Raw genomic sequence first — 17,273 nt, forward strand, 5'->3', positions numbered from 1 at the left:
CGTAGTGGAGGGCTCCGGAAATTTCGACCACCTGGGGTTCTTTAACGTGCACTGACATCGCACAGTACACGGGCCTCGAATTTCTCCTCCAAAGAAATTCAACCGCCGCGGCCGGGATCGAACCCGCGCCTTTCGGGACAGCAGCCGAGCACCATAGCCACTGAGCCACCGCGGCGGCACCCTTGGTAGTTTTCGAACCAATATATTGGGCGAACAGTAGTTCATTACTTGAATGTAACCGGAGTGTATTGTCGTATTTATTGCACAGGGAACACGCAAGAAACGTCTGTACAGTCATGAAATTTATGAGCGTGAACACGGCAGCGCATTGCAAGTATCCTCAAGCCCTACTTGTGGCTTTGTTTATGGTTTTGTTTATGTCTTTGTTTATGAAAGCGGCCGCCGCGTATCGCCACGAGTAGGGTTCGAGGCTATCTGCCACGCGCTGCTGTGTTCACGCTCATGAATTTCATGACTGTACTTTTGTGCTGAGCCCGCCCTTTGGTTTCTTGGGTTGGAAGCAAATCATTTTGAGATGGGGCAGTTGCCATGCATTCACACATTCGCAGCAAAATAATTGGCTTCCGATTTTTATTCCATACAACACCGTCCATTGCTTGCGAAGCAATTTTTTTCAGTAAATACTAAATGATTAGACGCATCGACCAGATCGCATTCCTTCTGATCTGGAGTGCGGCAGTTCTTCAATGAATTTATGAAGTAAAATGAAGGCGAAAGCAATTACATGCACAGTTTTTACTGGTCGAACCAGTTAGTTTACTGCATAGGGCACTGTCATGGCTTCAGCTGTCGAGGGCATGTACGTTCATTGTAGTTGTTATTCGGCTCCCCCTGGTAATTCATGAACAGACTAATCGATGTCACAGAGCTAAGGTAAGTGGTTTTATTCAACATGGTAAATGGAAAGAAAAAGATTATTGCTAGACCCGGCATCTGCTGTCGCTGCTGGAAGCACCTGAGCTGGGGCAGCGGAAATAGAGGGGTAGCAGGCAGCGTGTAGAAGTGAAAAGAAAGAGGTGAGGGGATAGAAGAAAGCTCAGGGGGAGATGTACACTGGCAATAAATCTATTTACATATTAACATAATAACAAATATACAGGTCGCACATGCATAGAGGTCTTGCAGAGCAGAGTACAAACACACACGCAGGACACAAAGCACAAAACAGCTGGAGTGGGGCGTGCAGCTTTTCGTCGTCCAAGGTAGCACACGCGGAGCGTTCGGTCACTGCACGTAACTACCCGGCGGAGAACAGGCTGGTCGTCAAGCCCGTCTGTTCGAGGAATGCACAGAGGCTCACCATTATTCGCTCACGGACGCGCGCACTGTCCTGCGGCCACAACAGCATCGTGAGAGCGTCTGGGATAGTGCCCTGTAGGCCGCGAGCATGTCACGACGAGCATCGGCGAACGCGGTACAGCGAAGGACCAGGGGCTCTAGAGTTTCCGCCGCACCGCATCCGTCACAGAGGGCAGGGCATGTCAAGAGGCAAGGATGTCATTCTATCTGTTGGGCTGACTGCTGGTTACCTCAGGCAGTGCTTTCTTTTTTGCTTTTTCCCTGCCCTCAACAGCAGTCCTGTTCCAGTCTGGACGGCGCACTTCCATGGAGCGAGCAACGCGGGAGTCTACAATTTATGGAAGAAGGCAGATCTATATAAACGTACCTGGAATGGCGTCATTTTCGCCGCCCAGAAATTTTCATCTCGGCGTACCTCTTGCACGTGTATTCCTTTTCTTGTATACACTACGAAGTCACAGATATTCCTTCTGGTGACACGAAGCTGGCCTTGCACTTGGTAAAAATATCTGTGCGATCGTCTAAGCACTGCACCACCTTCTTTTTGCTTTTTCTCTGAAAACTTTCGCGCTGCTTCCAGGGGCTCATATTCTTTTGCAGTTAACAGGCATTTCATCTCTACAATTAGGTCCTCGTCAACTATCCTGTCAGGTGACGATGCCAGGAATCCACGCTTAAGGCCAACAAAAAGCCCGCATGGTTGAATAACTCGGTTCATCCGTGGAGTGCAACGCTCTTTCCCGTGCTCCGTGGCAGAATTTGTGTAGCTCTATGGATGAAGCAGGGCCTTGACCAGTGTGCCACAGGGTGTGCAGTCCTTTCTTACGGAGACAGCGTGCAAATTTGAAGCAGTGAGGCGAAGCCTCCTTTGCTCGAACCAATTCCAATTTTCTGCCTGTCCCCGCGTTTGTGCCTCAATCTGTTTGCTTCGTTCCTTATCAACTTGGAGCTCTTGTAGCTGCCTTTCTGCTTTCTCAGCAAACTCCTCAGGTTACATGTCTGGCTTCATGCAATTGGCCCCATAGTGAAGCGATGAGGTGTTAGCGGCACGGATCTTCTGTTCATACTGGCTGTAAAAAAGTCGTCTTTTCCTAGGCAATCGCCGGTCTTTTGCAGCCATTTTCTTGTTGGCATACTCCATGTAGACAGCACCGGGGCTCTGGCAAATCATAGCTTTGCTAGTTTGTGCTTGCCACTGGGGCCCCAGTTGGAGCTTAGCCGAGCAGCTTCGCAGCGATGCTCATAAGAACCCTTCTGGCACCGGTTGATCTGCTTGCAGCCATGAAGCTTAGCAACAAGAGACATGAGGGCTTCCGCAAGGTTGCTTATGTCATCACTGATGAGCCGGTCAGCTTTTTCCGCAATACTGTTGGCTGCAGTCATTATCTTTGTTGTCAGCATGGTAGGGAGCGTCCAGAATAAGTCTTCACCCTTGGTGCGGTCATAGAAATAGCTTTTACAGCCATTATGACACCCAAACACATGTTTTGGGCCATTTCTCAAGTCAGTGGCCAAATCACAAACAAGCTGTCTTTCATCAGCAGCATCCTCTCGCAACATTTCGGCATAGTGACTGACAGCCTTGCGCGCACCATTCTCTGTGCGCCTTATTCTCGGGCCTGATAACATTGGCCGGCCACCTGTGCTTTCCTTAGCAATGACATACATGCGGGAAGTGTAGCACTTGGCAACATGGTTAGCACACTCATGCTTTCGGATGAAACGACCGTAGCCAACCTTTGACTGAATCTGGTAGTAAAAAGACGAATCTCCATCTCCTATAAAGATGCGGATTGAACTCCGTGCATCTCCATGCTTAGCTGGAAACCCTCAACAAGGACACCTGCCTCAATGGTCCCAGTTTTTGTAGCACGTGTGCTTCTTTGTATCGACGTTTTTCCTGGCATAGAACTCACAAGTGCTGCACAGTTTGTTCCTCACACCCAAGTACAGGAGCTTTTTTTGTGCGCTTACCTAAGATGACGGCATTTGGAGAGGATTCCTGCATTGGAACAAACGAAAAGGCTGAATTATCTGTGTGGCGGTAATTTTCTTTTCTTGTGTATTTTTTCTGGTGCTTCAATTTGATAAAACTTATGAGTGCTGAGGTCTTCGCAATTTTACCGAATATGTGCATTGGCTGTCTGTCCTAATTCAGCGCAAAAAAAATGTAATGTGAATCATCAGTACCTGAAACATTTATAGTTCGAAATCAGACAGGAACCACAAAAGACCGGACAAAGAGAGCAACAGCTGCACACAGTGGGATATTCCGCACTACACATACAAAGTCGCATAGAAACAAAACATAGCAAAATGCCAGTGCTCATACCTTTCCTAGTGTCTCCTCTCGACGCAGGAACGTTCCCATGCCCATGACAGGGATCTCCATGACCGCCATTGCCGCCTCCAGATGCGAATGGCCAGACCCGATGCTTGTGAATGCCCACAGTAGCATCGTTTATGCCAAGAGCTGCCTTGTCTGTGAGAGGCGTTTGCTCTGCAATAGGGTAGGTAGCGACTCTTCTGAGTTCATGGCAGCCATTGCACTGGAATTTGAACTCCGACCAGAGGCCGATCCTTCTTTCCTCTTTACACTCAAAGCGCCCTCCAATAGGACAAGGACAGCGCTGTTCGCCAAGCTCTTGTACAGCCTTTACGAAGTGGTCCACAGACAACTCTTCTTCTACATACGCCACCATCCTGCGCTGAAAGACGAGCATCCCTCTGAAAGACGAGCGCTGGCAAGGGCTTCTGAATTGCTAGGCCGTCCCAGCAGTCAGTCATTGTGACTTCGCAGCTAGTAGCACATGACGCAGATTGTGGTGATGTGCCGTGTGTTCTGCTTGATGCAGGGCTGCTGTTCGCTGGTAGCGCTGCCTGTTTTCTGTAAAGCACAATGTGAGGAGTGAAACGAACAGAATATTAAAGGGACTATGAAACAAATTAATTGAGATTACGTAAAGATAGGCAATCCATCACTCGTCACCCCAGAGAAAGAATTTTCGAGCTAGCATGAATAACAACGAAGTTATAGGCGATTAAAAATCACGCTCCTCCTCTCCCCCCTCAACTCATACACGCGGAGCACCAAGAAAAAATAAAGAAAACAGCCCGGAACTGGGCTCCGCCCATGAATACGTCATTCGCTGACGTTCGGTTTACGACTTCCGGTTGTCGCACTCCCGAGGAGCAGCGTGCGTCGGCAGCGTCTCTCCGGTCTCGGCGCTTTCTTTGCTCCCGAACTCCCGGCAGAAAGAGGCGGCAGAGGTAAATTGAAAACATATGCGTGAAGGCAATGCCCTGGCCCGCGCTTGCCCGAGGGGGTCGCGCGGCGCCTCGAGCAGACGATTTCCACCGCTACCGGAAGTGTGCCCGTGACGTCGTAGCTGCCGCGGCTCGAGCGAATGACAGCGTGTGGTGGCCTACCGACGTCATGGGACTAGTGACGTCTGTTTTCCCGGTTTTGGTTTCAAAATCGCTCCCTACGAAGACACCAAGCGGCCCGCGAATTTTAAAAAACGCGATTTTTAAAAAGCCATAATAAATTGCCGGCTCAGCTCCGAAGACTCGTACTTGGTGTCAGTGCTTCTGAGCATAACTTCTAACATTTACAAGCGGCCTTTAATTCTTTTCATGGTCCCTTTAAAATGTGGCAAGACGAAACAAAGGTGCAAATAATTCTGGCCAGCATCGCAATTTAGGTAAACCTCGTGTGCATTGTAGGTGACAAGGGCTGACTGCGCTAGTAAGCACGAAACCTCAAAACGGCGCCGGGAAAAAAAGGGAACTGTAGGAAAAGCAAATAGATGGTTATCTTATATGAACGTTGGGAGACACGGGCTAAGGATGTGTATACGTTTATAAGTACCATAATAACAGCGCAGCGTAGAGCCGACGCAGAATAGAAAAAGGTCAGAACTAGCACTCACCCTGTCGTTTTTCTATTCTGCGCCCTTTCTACAGTATGTTGTTAATATGAATGCGAATTACGTCATTCAAAAGTTAGGACAGCGAGGGGGGGGGATGCTTCAACATGTAACAGCCAGGCACTTTCTACCTTTGAGCGTAGGGATTGTTTCTGGAAAAGGCCAATCACACACGGTTACCTGACTGTTTGGGCAAGCGATTCATGGTTCAAGGGCAACCATAATGATTGATTTGTTGGGGTTTAACCTCCCGAAGCAACTGAGGCTATGAGGGACGCCGTAGTGAAGGGCTCCAGAAATTTCGACCACATGGGGTTCTTTAACGTGCACTGACATCGCACAGTACACGGGCCTCTAAAATTTCGCCTCCATCGAAATTCATCCGCCGCGGCCGGAATCGAACCCACGTTTTTCGGGTCAGCAGCCGAGTGCCGTAACCACTGAGCCACCGCGGCGGGGCTGCAACCATAATAAACCCTTTGCAGAAATCTAAGTAAGCTTCTCCGCAATGCTTGTTTTCTAACTAGAAGGTATCGTTCCCAGAGGACACTCTCACATTCTTTGTGGAAACTAGAAGGGTCGAGCTTCCCCTTCTCCAGGAACGACACACACAGGGGCGCTGGAATGTCGCCAGTCGACAATGATAGTGTCGAAAGGGCACACAGAGGTGCCAGGGTACAATGGTTTAGCTACCCCTTTGCAGTAGGAGGAAGGGAACGGACGGTTGTGCTGCGCCTCGCTCCTCGTGCGCGGCTGGTTTTGACCGATTTGTTACGCTTCCTCCCTCTTTAGAGCAGAGCGACTCCCTAGAGTGCCCGAAGGGGGCAGCTGCGCTTTCTCCTGCCCTCTCCAGGTACTAAGCGCAGCGAATCGTCCAACACCAGTCGTCTACTAGGAACCAAGCGCAGAGTCATTTTGGTAAACTTGCGGCAATCCAAAGTTTGCGAAAAGGGGAGTTGAGCCTTTACGTTCGTAATAAGTATGCAAGAGTGTCGTCTGGGAAAGACACTTTTCGGATGCAAAGCAATCCTTGTATAGACGGTTTTTACGGCCCCGTGCCGCCAGAGTGCGCCAGCGCGCTTCAAACCGGATGCTCCCCTAGAAAACTTCCGGTCTCTCGGTCTCTCCGTGTTTTGGATGCTTCCGTGCGTGCTGTATTTGCTCTTCGCTGCGCGATGTTTTCTGCCAAGAAATTATCTCCCTTGAAGCGGACACGACGTGGAAGCTGCTGTTCTGTGCCAGGCTGCAGTCTACGGTCCGGAACAAATCTTCTTTCCGAAATACGAACGTACAGGTTCCCTGTAGAACACGAACGAAGACAGGCCTGGATCGCGGCGGTTAGACGCGACAAATGGCAGCCTACAAAAAGCTCGCAGGTTTGTTCGGCGCACTTCGTTCAAGGCAAGTATCGTTTTGGACCTATGACGCTGTTATAAAACGTAATACCAAAATGTTCACTGCTTGAGTCAGCCTCAAGTGTATGTGGCATTCGAGTGACTTTTTGCTGCGCATGAAATGCAGCCGAAATGAGTTCTGCCGCAGCGCGTGATTAGGTTCGGTTTGCGGGGTTTTACATCCCAAAGCGACTGAGGCTATGAGAGACGCCGTAGTCGTGGTCTCCGGGAATTTGACCAGCATGTGATTAGGTTCCGCCTGCACGCGTACGCGACCACCTGCAAAAACATGCAGCGCTTGCCAGTTAATTGAAGGCAGCGTATCATAAATCACTTCTGTGCTAACGCCGCGCGAATTTATTATTTTTTTTGCGATTTCGTTTCCACACCAAGGAGGACACCTTGTGAAGGATTACGAATGTTGCGACATGCTTCCCGCAAGGTTCAGCTGTAGCCCCAATGGAACCTCGAGCGAAACCGAAGCCTACGTTGTGCACAGTTTGTTTTTCAGATGTCATTTGACTAGCAGACCGAGACTGTGCCAGCACCATTTGTCCGCGTTGTTGTGTGTGTTAGTGCACATTATGCTTGGATGTGTTTCATTTAATTGCGTTTTTTTTTTTTTAGGCAAGCCTTCGTCTGACCCGAACCATCCAGACTACATTCCGACGGTGTTTCCGTACCGGGTGCAAAGTAATGTGCAGCAGAAGCTGGCAAGATATGAGCGTGCTCAAAAGAAGCAGGATTTAAATGCAGCTGTGTCTGCAGCAGCTGATCCTGGCCTCTCCATTGGTGCAAGCGAAGCTGTCATGGATGAGGACACTGCTCACAAAACGTGCGACACCGATACCGAGACTGCCCTCTCCATGCAGGACATTTCATATCTCGTCAATGAAAACAGATTCCTTAAGGACCAGGTAGTCTCTTTAAAGCTGGAAGTTGCAGCAGCTAAATAAAAAATCTCCGAACTGGAAAGCCACGGACAACCAAATCTTTCAAATATGACAAGGGACGTAGTCATGCAGTCGGATGAGAATGTAAAATTTCATACGGGCCTTGTGTCAATAGAGATGTTTAAAGCACTGCTTCAGCTGGTGCTGTCCGTCTGGACGCCTACCCACAGGGCTTCACTTGATGCCGAGCAGCAGCTCATTCTTGTGCTGATGCGACTACGGCTCGGTCTTGTCACTAAAGACCTGGCATCTCGATTTGGAATTTCTGTCAGCAGTGTAAGTGTCATTTTTCACTCATGGATCGACGTGCTGGCAGCAAACATGCAGAAATTTATCATTTGGCCATCTCGACGTGCACTTGAATCACACCGGCCTAAAGCATTCAAAGATAAATTATTTGATCAGCTGAGAGGAATAATTGATTGCACAGAGGTGTTTATTCAGAGACCCACATACATGGATGCCAGAAGCAAGACGTATTCAAACTATAAGGACCACAACACTGTGAAAGTGCTTATCACTATCACACCTTCAGGAGCCATATCTTTTGTTTCAAAAGCATGGGGAGGTAGAGTTTCTGACAAAGAGTTGACCTTGCAAAGTGGACTCCTTGACAAGGTCGAAGAAGCCCAAGCAGCACAAATTGATTGGTCCAACAGTGGCAAATGAGTGGCGGAAATTGGCATGAATATTGGTCCTACACTGGCATTTGAGCAATCCGAGACTTTTTCCAACAATGGCCCTTCATTCATGCCAAGATTGTGCCTATACTCAGCCAGTCTAGCTACCAGCATTGACCCAACATTCAGCCAGTCTATCCACAAATGGCCAACGTTCGTGCCAAGATTATGCCTATGTTCAGCCAATCTATTAATTATGGCCCGACATTCGTGCCAATACTATGCCCATATTCAGCCAATCTATGAATAATGGCCCGACATTCACGCCAATAGTATGCCCACATTCAGTCGATCTGTCAATAATGGCCCGAAATTCGCGCCAATAGTATGCCCACATTCCGCCAGTATCAATAATAACCCCAGGTTTGCTCCGACTTGTGCCCACTTCTCCACCCTTGATCTAACTTTTATAGGTGGCATATCAATTGCAAGGCCAGTGGGAAATTGTATGCGATCGGGGGTCCCACCTAGTTTTGTACCACACCTCTTGCTAGCCAGCAACAATGCAGACATATACCGCTTGTTTTCCACCAGCCGGAGCTTGTATGTGTAACATTTTACATATAAGCAGAAAGAAGACTTACAAAAAAAGAAAGAACGGATTCAAAGAACGAAATTTATTGCATCTAAAGGTGCCAGTACATCGTGAAATGCACACTGTCGGAGCCGCTGAATCGATGAGTCATATCGGCACTAATTGTTGCACTCCTCTTGTAAGAGAACGTTTGCAGTGCCTTGAAACAAATTCGTCGCCAAGCTCTTGCACGATGACCTGGCTGTACATCGCAGCTGCAAAGAAGTGCATGATGTGATCATGAGTGTAAGTACAACCATCGCAGAAAAAAGACAAGAAATACAATAACACATTGATCTTAGTGGCGCGCAGTGTGCGAGAAGGTACTCGCAACATATGTTGAAAGTATAATTTCTAAATGACTCTTAATATAAATCCCCACACTAACAGCAAAATGTTGAATTGAATTTAACAATTTTTTCCCACCGTATTGCTAATTTCTAATCCCAATTTGCCATGTCACACCCTCAAATACATATTAAAAGTCGCAAAAAGAGATAAATATACAAATCAATCTATTTTTATATTTCCTATCAAAATTACATGTCTATTGCGAGCTGGTTGTTTGCCTTTTTGTTCCAGCAAAGTATGGCACAGGTGGTAGCAGCTCCTCCCCATTGAACAGCTGGGAGCGAGTTTTTTTTTCGCTATGAAATATAACATTCCATGCAATGACGGCTTGCATAGTTTTGCGAAATGCGCTGAACGCAGGAGACCGAATACACTTTTTTAAAGTAAGCAGATTATCGATGCCGCTTGGCATGCATGTAACGGGGCAGACGGAAATCTCACTTGAAAACCACACGAAATCATTCTTCCGATAGTCCATGGGTGATTAATTCCGAGACAACATGGATAAAGTTCGCTGGGACCAGGAATTCCGCTTTTTCTCGTACGCCTGCAACTGGCCAAGACAAAGGCACCCGGCACGGGAATATTACACGCACCCAGAGAACTGCTGCAGTGGAAGAATAAGCGCTTCTGGTACTCATCTTGCACAAACGATAGGCGACCAATGTCGTAATGAACGCAACATGAGTCGGACCACACAACACTCCGCCACGGTGATTGAAGAGATAGTCAACGTTCGGTAAATCCATTTTATCAAAGCTGAAAAATAAAGTTCTCACCATTCTGTGCTTGCCTTTGCGCTAGACATTTCGCTGTGAAAGTTGGCATTCAGAAGTTGGCGCCAGTGCTTTGTCGGTTTCTCTTTTCCTGCCGGAGAAAAAAAAGGTCGGCGCTGATTCAAAGCGGCAATTACGCCAAGAACCATATTCATTTCCGAACACATTTCAATATAAAAGTATGGTGGTACTCACAAATAGAATCTTGCAGGCCAGGCTACTGAATTCCGTCATAATTGTCAAATCGTATCGGGTGTGGATTCTCGACAACGAACGGCGTCAGCTTGAGCGCGCATGCTTCGTCGGCACGCTGGTTGTGTGGCTTTTCGCCGCCTTGCTAGCTACAGGCGATACTCGTTGGGCGAGTGTTCGGGAAAGGAGGAGACGACGACGGGACAGGTTTCTTATATTTTTCGGAGAATTTGCTGCAGCAAGAGAAACGGCAGCTGGAAAAGGGGTAGAAGAAAATCTAGGGAGGGTGGATGAGCGGTGTTGCGCTTAGTTGGGCGCGAGGGGAAAACAGGTTAGAGAAGGTCAGTGCACCTAAAATCACAAAGAAAAAAATAACTCCTAGCATGGTGGGGGCCAGCGCTCTTCCAACAAAGAGGCTCGGCACGGCAAAAGGCGGCTGTATGGGACTTCAAAAAGGGGGTGGAGAGGGGGGGGGTGAAATGAGTGAAAGAATTCCGGAATGTCGGGAAGATGCGCCATAGGCAGTTGAGCACGTGAAAAGCGGCAAGGAAACGACAATGCGGAGATGTTGGAAGTGGAAACGTGGACCCTGTCCTTTCTCGCTGTCGCTCCCCTCTATACTTCTCCTCACTATCCTCTTCCTTTCCCTTTCGTTTCCGCCGGCTGCAGCTCGGGTGCTTAAGATATTAGATAGCAATTGCCGCGGCCGGCAACATTCTTTTGCTTCACTTTTTATTTTTTAAATAAACCACTACCACCAGCTTGGGCATGAATTTCGTCAATACGGCTTCAAACAATAGCGGAATCTCTGCGGTCGTGTGCCTCTTTGGTTGAAGCTGACATAAATGTGTTACTATGAAAATACCGGAAATATAAAACAATAAATAAAATTAGCGGGAACAGTGCGTGTTCTTTGAGTGTTTCATATATGATACTTGTGGCGGACAAAGTAGGATTACATACGTCCAAGTAACACCATTCATCAATATAATCCAATGATTCGCTTCTAGAGCGACGAATAACCTACATTTTATACACACCAGTGTAGGCAGGTCGGTCTAAGCCATAGTCATGCGGCCCACCCGTGCGTGTCTGCGCTAGCTCGAAATGACGCGGCGCGCTACTCAGCAATGCACCTGTTATGGCTCATTGGTATTAAGGATACGCGCAAAGAAAAGGCAGAAAAAACTAGTGGAAATGCGACCTGGAAAAAGTTCCGATCTTTAATTTGATAAACGTGATAATTTAAAGCAAAAACGTATGCTAGAGCCGTCGTTATAGAATACCAAAATGTACAGTAGAATAACAAAACAATTTGCAACATTAAAGAAACCTAGCCAGCTTAGCTTCGCGGCTTCAGGAAGCAGAGCCGTTTGTTCGCTTATTTTTTGTTTTAATTTAACATACATCTACATTTTCTTTCCCGTCTGCTGCTTCTTCACGCAGTAAATGTGCAGCAAGTTGTTCACGTCAACTGTTTATCTGCGATAAAACCAAAACCCCGTTTCACTCAGATCGTTTCTTCTCTCCAAATGCGCCACGCAATAATTTGTGACCCAGTTAAATTGTAGTAGAGGAAAAAGCGATTTATTTGTTTTTTTCTAGGGTGAGCATCCTGTGGGTGAGGCATTGTGTTCCGGATTGTGTCATACGATTCAGCGTTTCGTGCAGCATAAACTTATTAGTTGAGCCTATATCTTGAGACACGAATTTGAACCGGCAACCTATAATCGGGGGCTGTGGTATGCGAGGTATGCGAGAGATATGCGAGGCAGTACGTTAATTAGTGCGTTATTATACCATTCCTCTAATCGAAATTTCATTTTCTTGATTGTGGCACCTCTTTCTCTCTTTTTTCTTTGCGTACCATTATTACAAAAGACGCCGCTTTTCAAAATTCGTATACCTTCGTGAATGAATCTGACCTCTGCTCACTTTCGCGTGATCAATTACATCGCGCTTTTTATTGTAATTTCGCGTCAGAGTTCGACGCTAGCGCTGTTGTTGGTCATATTAAATAAATAAATAAACAAGTCCGAATATTTAAAAAAAAGGATTGAGAGAAATAACCACAGATAATCACAGGGACATCTTTGGTGTGTCGTGGAGCGGCACTGCCAATACAGGGAAAACAGCGGACAAGTAGGGCCATCGTTGTGGGTGTAATGAGGCGGCACTGCCAATATGGGGACGACAGCGGACATTTAGGACCATCATTGGAGGTGTAACTAAGTGGCATTGCCAATATGGGGAAAACATCGGACAAGTAGGGCCATCATTGGAGGTGTAACTAAGCGGCATTGCCTATATGGGGAAAACATCGGACAAGTAGGGCCAATGTTGGAAATGGCACATTGTGGCAGTGCCGCAATGGGGACAATGAAGGCAACATTGGCCCTGTATAGGGCCACACATAGCCAACAGACTCCAAATATTGGGCCAACGGTTTGTGCTGCCTGGGAGGAGACTTGTTTTTAGCAGACAGGGGCTTCCGTTGTGAAGAAATGTTTGCTGCACGTGGTGCCGCAATTCTGATGCCTTCCCTGACTAAGCGAAGGACACAGCTACCAGGGGCGGAAGTTACTGCATCAAGAAAGCTTTCGAGTGCACGAATACACGTGGAACGGGCCATACAGCGGCTGAAAGTCTTCAGGGTCTTCCAGACAGTACTTCCAATAAGCTTTGTGAAGAGAGCTGGAGATGGTGATCAAGCAACAATTGACAAAATCCTCATTGTGTGCAGTGCACTCGTCAACCTCCAAACTCCCATAGTTAAGAGCCAGCTTGAGTAACCGTCCAGCTTGAGTAACCGTGTGTTAGAATGATGGCTCTTTTTTGCATGCATAAGTACTGCACAGTTGAATGTGAAGTGATACCATTTGTTGTATGGAATGAGACCACACTGCCATGTAAACAAATTTTATTAGCATATGCCTTTGGTTAGATCTGTACTGCATTTTTTTTCGATGTCTGCAAACACGTGATTTTTGGTTGCCTATTATAATTTTTTTAAAGGTGCACAAGAAGTTGCTACACGTGGGTCATCAGATGATTTGTCTGCAACAGATAAATCCTTCATAATTTAATTCAGACCGCTGCGGTGGCTCAGTGGTTATGGTGCTCAGCTGCTGACCCGAAATACACGGGTTGAATTTCTTTGGAGGAGAAATTCCAGAGGCCCATGTACTGTGCGATGTCAGTGCACGTTAAAAAACCCCAGGTGGTCGAAATTTCTGGAGCCCTTCACTACAGCGTCTCTCATAGCCTGAATCGCTTTGGGACGTTAAACCCCATAAACCAAACCAAACCATAATTTCATTCAGTTTGAGCAGCCATAATGACTAACATCAAAAGTCAGTGTTGGTACTGATGCTTCTTTTAATTTCATTACAACACTAAAGCAAGCCTTCTCAAGGGCCACAATGACAACTATTAAAAAATAGCTACTGTGACGCAGTTCCTCCTTGCTTCACATGACCTATGCTGACCAATGTCATCGCAGACGTTCTTTGTGTGGTTCAAACAAAAGCAGGACGAAAGAAAATGAATTAGGTTCTGTAGAAGGATAGTACACAGTGATCCATGTCTTAAGCATTACAACAAAAAACAGATGCAATCAAGCAAAGGAGCAGTTTTGTATGTAGCAAAGTTTGTTTATAGCTAATTATTAGTTTCCAAACATGTAATATTAGTTATGTCACTCATTAACAATAAAATGTATTGCTTTCCATTGTGTCGGATTGTCTGTCTGTGACTAGATAGGCACTTCAACTTAGTTGCTAGCAGATTGACTGTTGTTGGTTTGGCATTTCATGCAAACCCAGGACGCGGGAGTGCGTTTCAGTTTTGCACATTTCAGGTGAAAAGTGTCGTTGCATTGTGAGCAGTCCACGACGCGGCCAGATTTGGCACCTCGGCACATACATGTAGTCTTGGCGTGTTGCATTTGTTTCAGAATGCTCATGTTTTGCAGCTCAGGGAAAATGTGTTTGAAAAAAAAGCTTTCTGCTTTTGATTTCATAACAGACCAGAAGCTCTCATCAAAAGAAATAACTTCAACAGTTAGAGCACAACCTGTAAACACTACAAAGTACGCTCGAGAGAGCTGCGTTGCTGCCATTTGGGACTGCACTTGACTGTAGTAGGCATGCTCCTTCTTTAGCTGCATACTTTCATTTAAGTATGGCAACTGCTTTAAAGCAGACTGGAGTGGTTGTCCTTTCACAGAGGCAGGACACTTCACCTCCAGTACAGCTTTTCCGCAGCATGTACAAGACACAATACCATCAGGAGAAGCAGCTAGATATGGCTGCTTCCCAATGACACACAAACCACACTCGTGGATCTGGAAGTCCTGATGTGCTCCTGACTCGTGAGCAAAGAATGCCTCTTTAGCTTTTGGCTCCATTTTAGAGCCCCAGCGAAGGTTAAAAGTATGTGGTGCCTTTATGTAACCCATAATCTCGGCTACGAGTCCATCTGCACCACTCTTGCATGATACTGCGCGATGCATCAATGATGCCGTTATACGTCCCTTTCTTTCCGACACCCACATCAATGATTTTGACTGCTCACGTGTTGCTTTTTCAATCTCATTGCAACATTCATCTGTTAGCTGCACTTTTGCAGCTGCTTGTACATCCATGCCTTTATAGACAGAATGAAGCGGATAATGTGGCACTTGTTCAGTCGAGTGGGACTCGTTGCACTGCTCTCCTTGGACAGCTGCTTCAGGTGAAGAATCAGTGTCCTCGCTGTCCGTTACTGATGTTAGCAGCAGAGTGTTTGGTGCAAATGCCTGTTGACATGGAAGCAAAATAAATGTTAAACATATTCATCGCACACAATGTAAACAAGCTAACACAGGTACAAACATCATTTAGCATATTTATAATAGCTACCAGAAAAAAATTAACAGCAGGCGTGTATAAATGCATTCTCCTTGTATTACAATGAGTGGCAAACTGAACACACAAGCCCTATTTGCTTGTACCTTTGTCAAGGTACAACTCATAGGTAAATGTGTGCAAGCTGCCTGTATGTGCTTGAGTAAGACTTCTTTTTTTTTACCTTGACATGCTGCAAGAAGCTGTGCACATGTTGACCAGTCCATGTTGATACGCTACTTTGGGGTCTAGGGACAGGTTGGGGTACTGGCTGACCTGTCTTCGGCTTGAAGAATACCATGTCGCTGACTGGCGTTGCCTGCATCCAGTTTTGACAACTCGGTTTACAATGATGACTTACATGGCATGACAGGATGGCAAAAGAAAAAAATTAAAATATTCGGGCTTACTGTGCTCTTTCTTGATACTTCGACCCACTTGCATGCAACATCAGTAGGCGATGGATTGTGTAGACCATATTTTACATTTGCTTCTACACTGAACAGCAGTGCAGCAACATGAGTGCAGCATTCTCCTAGTCTGAAATATTCAAGAGTGCAGTCACAACAACTTGAGTACTACCAAAAAGCACTGTAAGGAAGACATTAGCAAATCAAAGCAAAGGATGAGTGCCAAAATCCCTCGATCACTGAAATATGTTTGTGTACACCGACACTCACTGCTGACATTTACACTGTAAACACATTAATAAAGTTTCAAGCGGTGTGATGTAACAGCACGACCATTCTAGTCCATAGTTCAAGTAGTCATTGCAATGTTTGTCTAGAAAGCTGTGCTGCATTAAAAATGGGCAAATATTAAAGCACCAGCTCTGCTAATGGCTACAATACTGGGTTTTTCATCGCTGTTATGCCCATACCGTTTGTTTGAGTTCTAAGTATTGTCCCTGAAAGCGAATACCAAAGAAACAAATCTGATGTCATGGATGGCAAAGGGGATTTTTTTATTAATGTAGGAAGCTAATTAATGTCACATGTTTAATAGCTGGCAATTAACTATAAACAAATACAAAAAGAACCATTTTACAAACAGCTCATTACCAGCTTCTAAACATTTCAGGACAGTTGTTTCCTCACAAAAAAACGACAAATAATCAAAAAATCCATCCGTGGCATCGGGCTGTTCTTTTCTTTCCGGCATCTTTCCGAGTCCCTCAACTCCCTTGCTTGTTATGTGCATTGCCTTGAAAGCATCCACATCCCTTCTCTCTCTGTAGTGGTTATTTAATTTTCACAACACATACGAAAGGCCGCCGGCAGCCGCGGCAATTGCTATCTGCACTTGAGACACGCGAACTATGGCTGAAGGAAAACAAAGGGACAGCAAGAGGACGGAAGGAAATAAAGGTGACAGCGATAGGAAGAAAATACAGGAGGTTACACCACAGAACAGTTCGATTATTTAGCTTCGCAGCGGATGGCACGAGCGCTCTGCAAAGGTTAACAGATGCAAGCAGTTAAGGTTGTCTTTGCGATTATCGTTTACTTACCCAGCCATGCAGGTACAGTGAGCGCTCATTACGGTTCCGTCGTCGTTAACAACGCACCATGGGCGATATGTTTTGGACAAAGCTTGGCTCGCTTCTAAAGCTGCCACTACGACGACGGCGCCTTCCCCACGCTTGCCGGACTTGAATGACGCAAGGCACTTCACTTTTCCACTGACAAATGCATTGTAACCTTCAGTGATCTTGTAGTTCTTAAACTGCTCTCTTGTGTAAAAGCACACACCTTCCACAAGATAAACAAAAATGTCCGCGGCAGTGACTGGCGGAAGGTTTTTGGAGCCGGATGAAAACGAGAAACGCACCACATCATCGTCCAGTGGGTCGGGCAGCTCTGCGCCTCTAAATACAAGCTTCTGGTGATACCGATCCTTTGCTTCGCTGCTGAGTGCCTTGAAGTAGTCGCTCGACATGTCGATAATTGCATTTAAGACTCAGAATCAGCCCAAAGCAGCACACGGAAACACCAACACACTGGTCGCACGTCGCACACGCCTTGAAAACGCACAGCCGGAAGTACAGAAGCTCTCTTGCCGGAAGTTTCTGGAGGGCAACAATTCAGCGTCAAGCGCGGTTTGTTTGCAAACATTGAAACCGTGTATAGCAGCCGACTTACAGATTTCTGCATATACTGCCGGCGCCTGCTTTTCAACCATCGCATGCCAGCAGAAAGCACCCTGGCGAGTTTAAGAT

At 46.5% G+C, this 17,273-nt stretch overlaps 1 protein-coding gene and 2 pseudogenes across 1 annotated transcript; 1 reads left to right on the top strand and 2 right to left on the bottom strand.

Annotated features, from left to right (window-relative positions):
- Window positions 1-2,089: 2,089 nt before the first annotated feature.
- LOC149370171 (uncharacterized) lies at window positions 2,090-3,721 on the bottom strand (annotated as a pseudogene).
- Window positions 3,722-6,413: 2,692 nt separating this feature from the next.
- LOC149370172 (uncharacterized) lies at window positions 6,414-12,961 on the top strand (annotated as a pseudogene).
- Window positions 12,962-13,803: 842 nt separating this feature from the next.
- Window positions 13,804-16,993, bottom strand: LOC149370173 (uncharacterized). Its single transcript, XM_089560385.1, has 4 exons — window positions 16,566-16,993; window positions 15,466-15,595; window positions 15,240-15,374; window positions 13,804-14,967 (listed from the first exon to the last, which is right to left on the bottom strand). The coding sequence occupies exons 1-4, from the start codon at window positions 16,991-16,993 to the stop codon at window positions 13,942-13,944; spliced, it is 1,719 nt and encodes a 572-aa protein (XP_089416511.1). The 3' UTR covers window positions 13,804-13,941.
- Window positions 16,994-17,273: the final 280 nt, after the last annotated feature.

The sequence above is a fragment of the Amblyomma mixtum genome, chromosome 1 (genome assembly GCF_055824585.1).
Source record: "Amblyomma mixtum isolate Tamu chromosome 1, ASM5582458v1, whole genome shotgun sequence".
Classification (NCBI taxonomy): domain Eukaryota; kingdom Metazoa; phylum Arthropoda; class Arachnida; order Ixodida; family Ixodidae; genus Amblyomma; species Amblyomma mixtum.

What these genes read in the sequence shown, in the direction of transcription:
- LOC149370173 (XM_089560385.1), bottom strand. Translation starts at nt 16,993, where the DNA reads ATGTCGAGCGACTACTTCAAGGCACTCAGCAGCGAAGCAAAGGATCGG. An exon ending in CACTGTACCTGCATGGCTGG is followed by an intron (nt 15,596 to 16,565) that starts GTAAGTAAACGA and finishes TGAATATTTCAG; the next exon opens with ACTAGGAGAATGCTGCACTC. An exon ending in AAGTATCAAGAAAGAGCACA is followed by an intron (nt 15,375 to 15,465) that starts GTAAGCCCGAAT and finishes AACTGGATGCAG; the next exon opens with GCAACGCCAGTCAGCGACAT.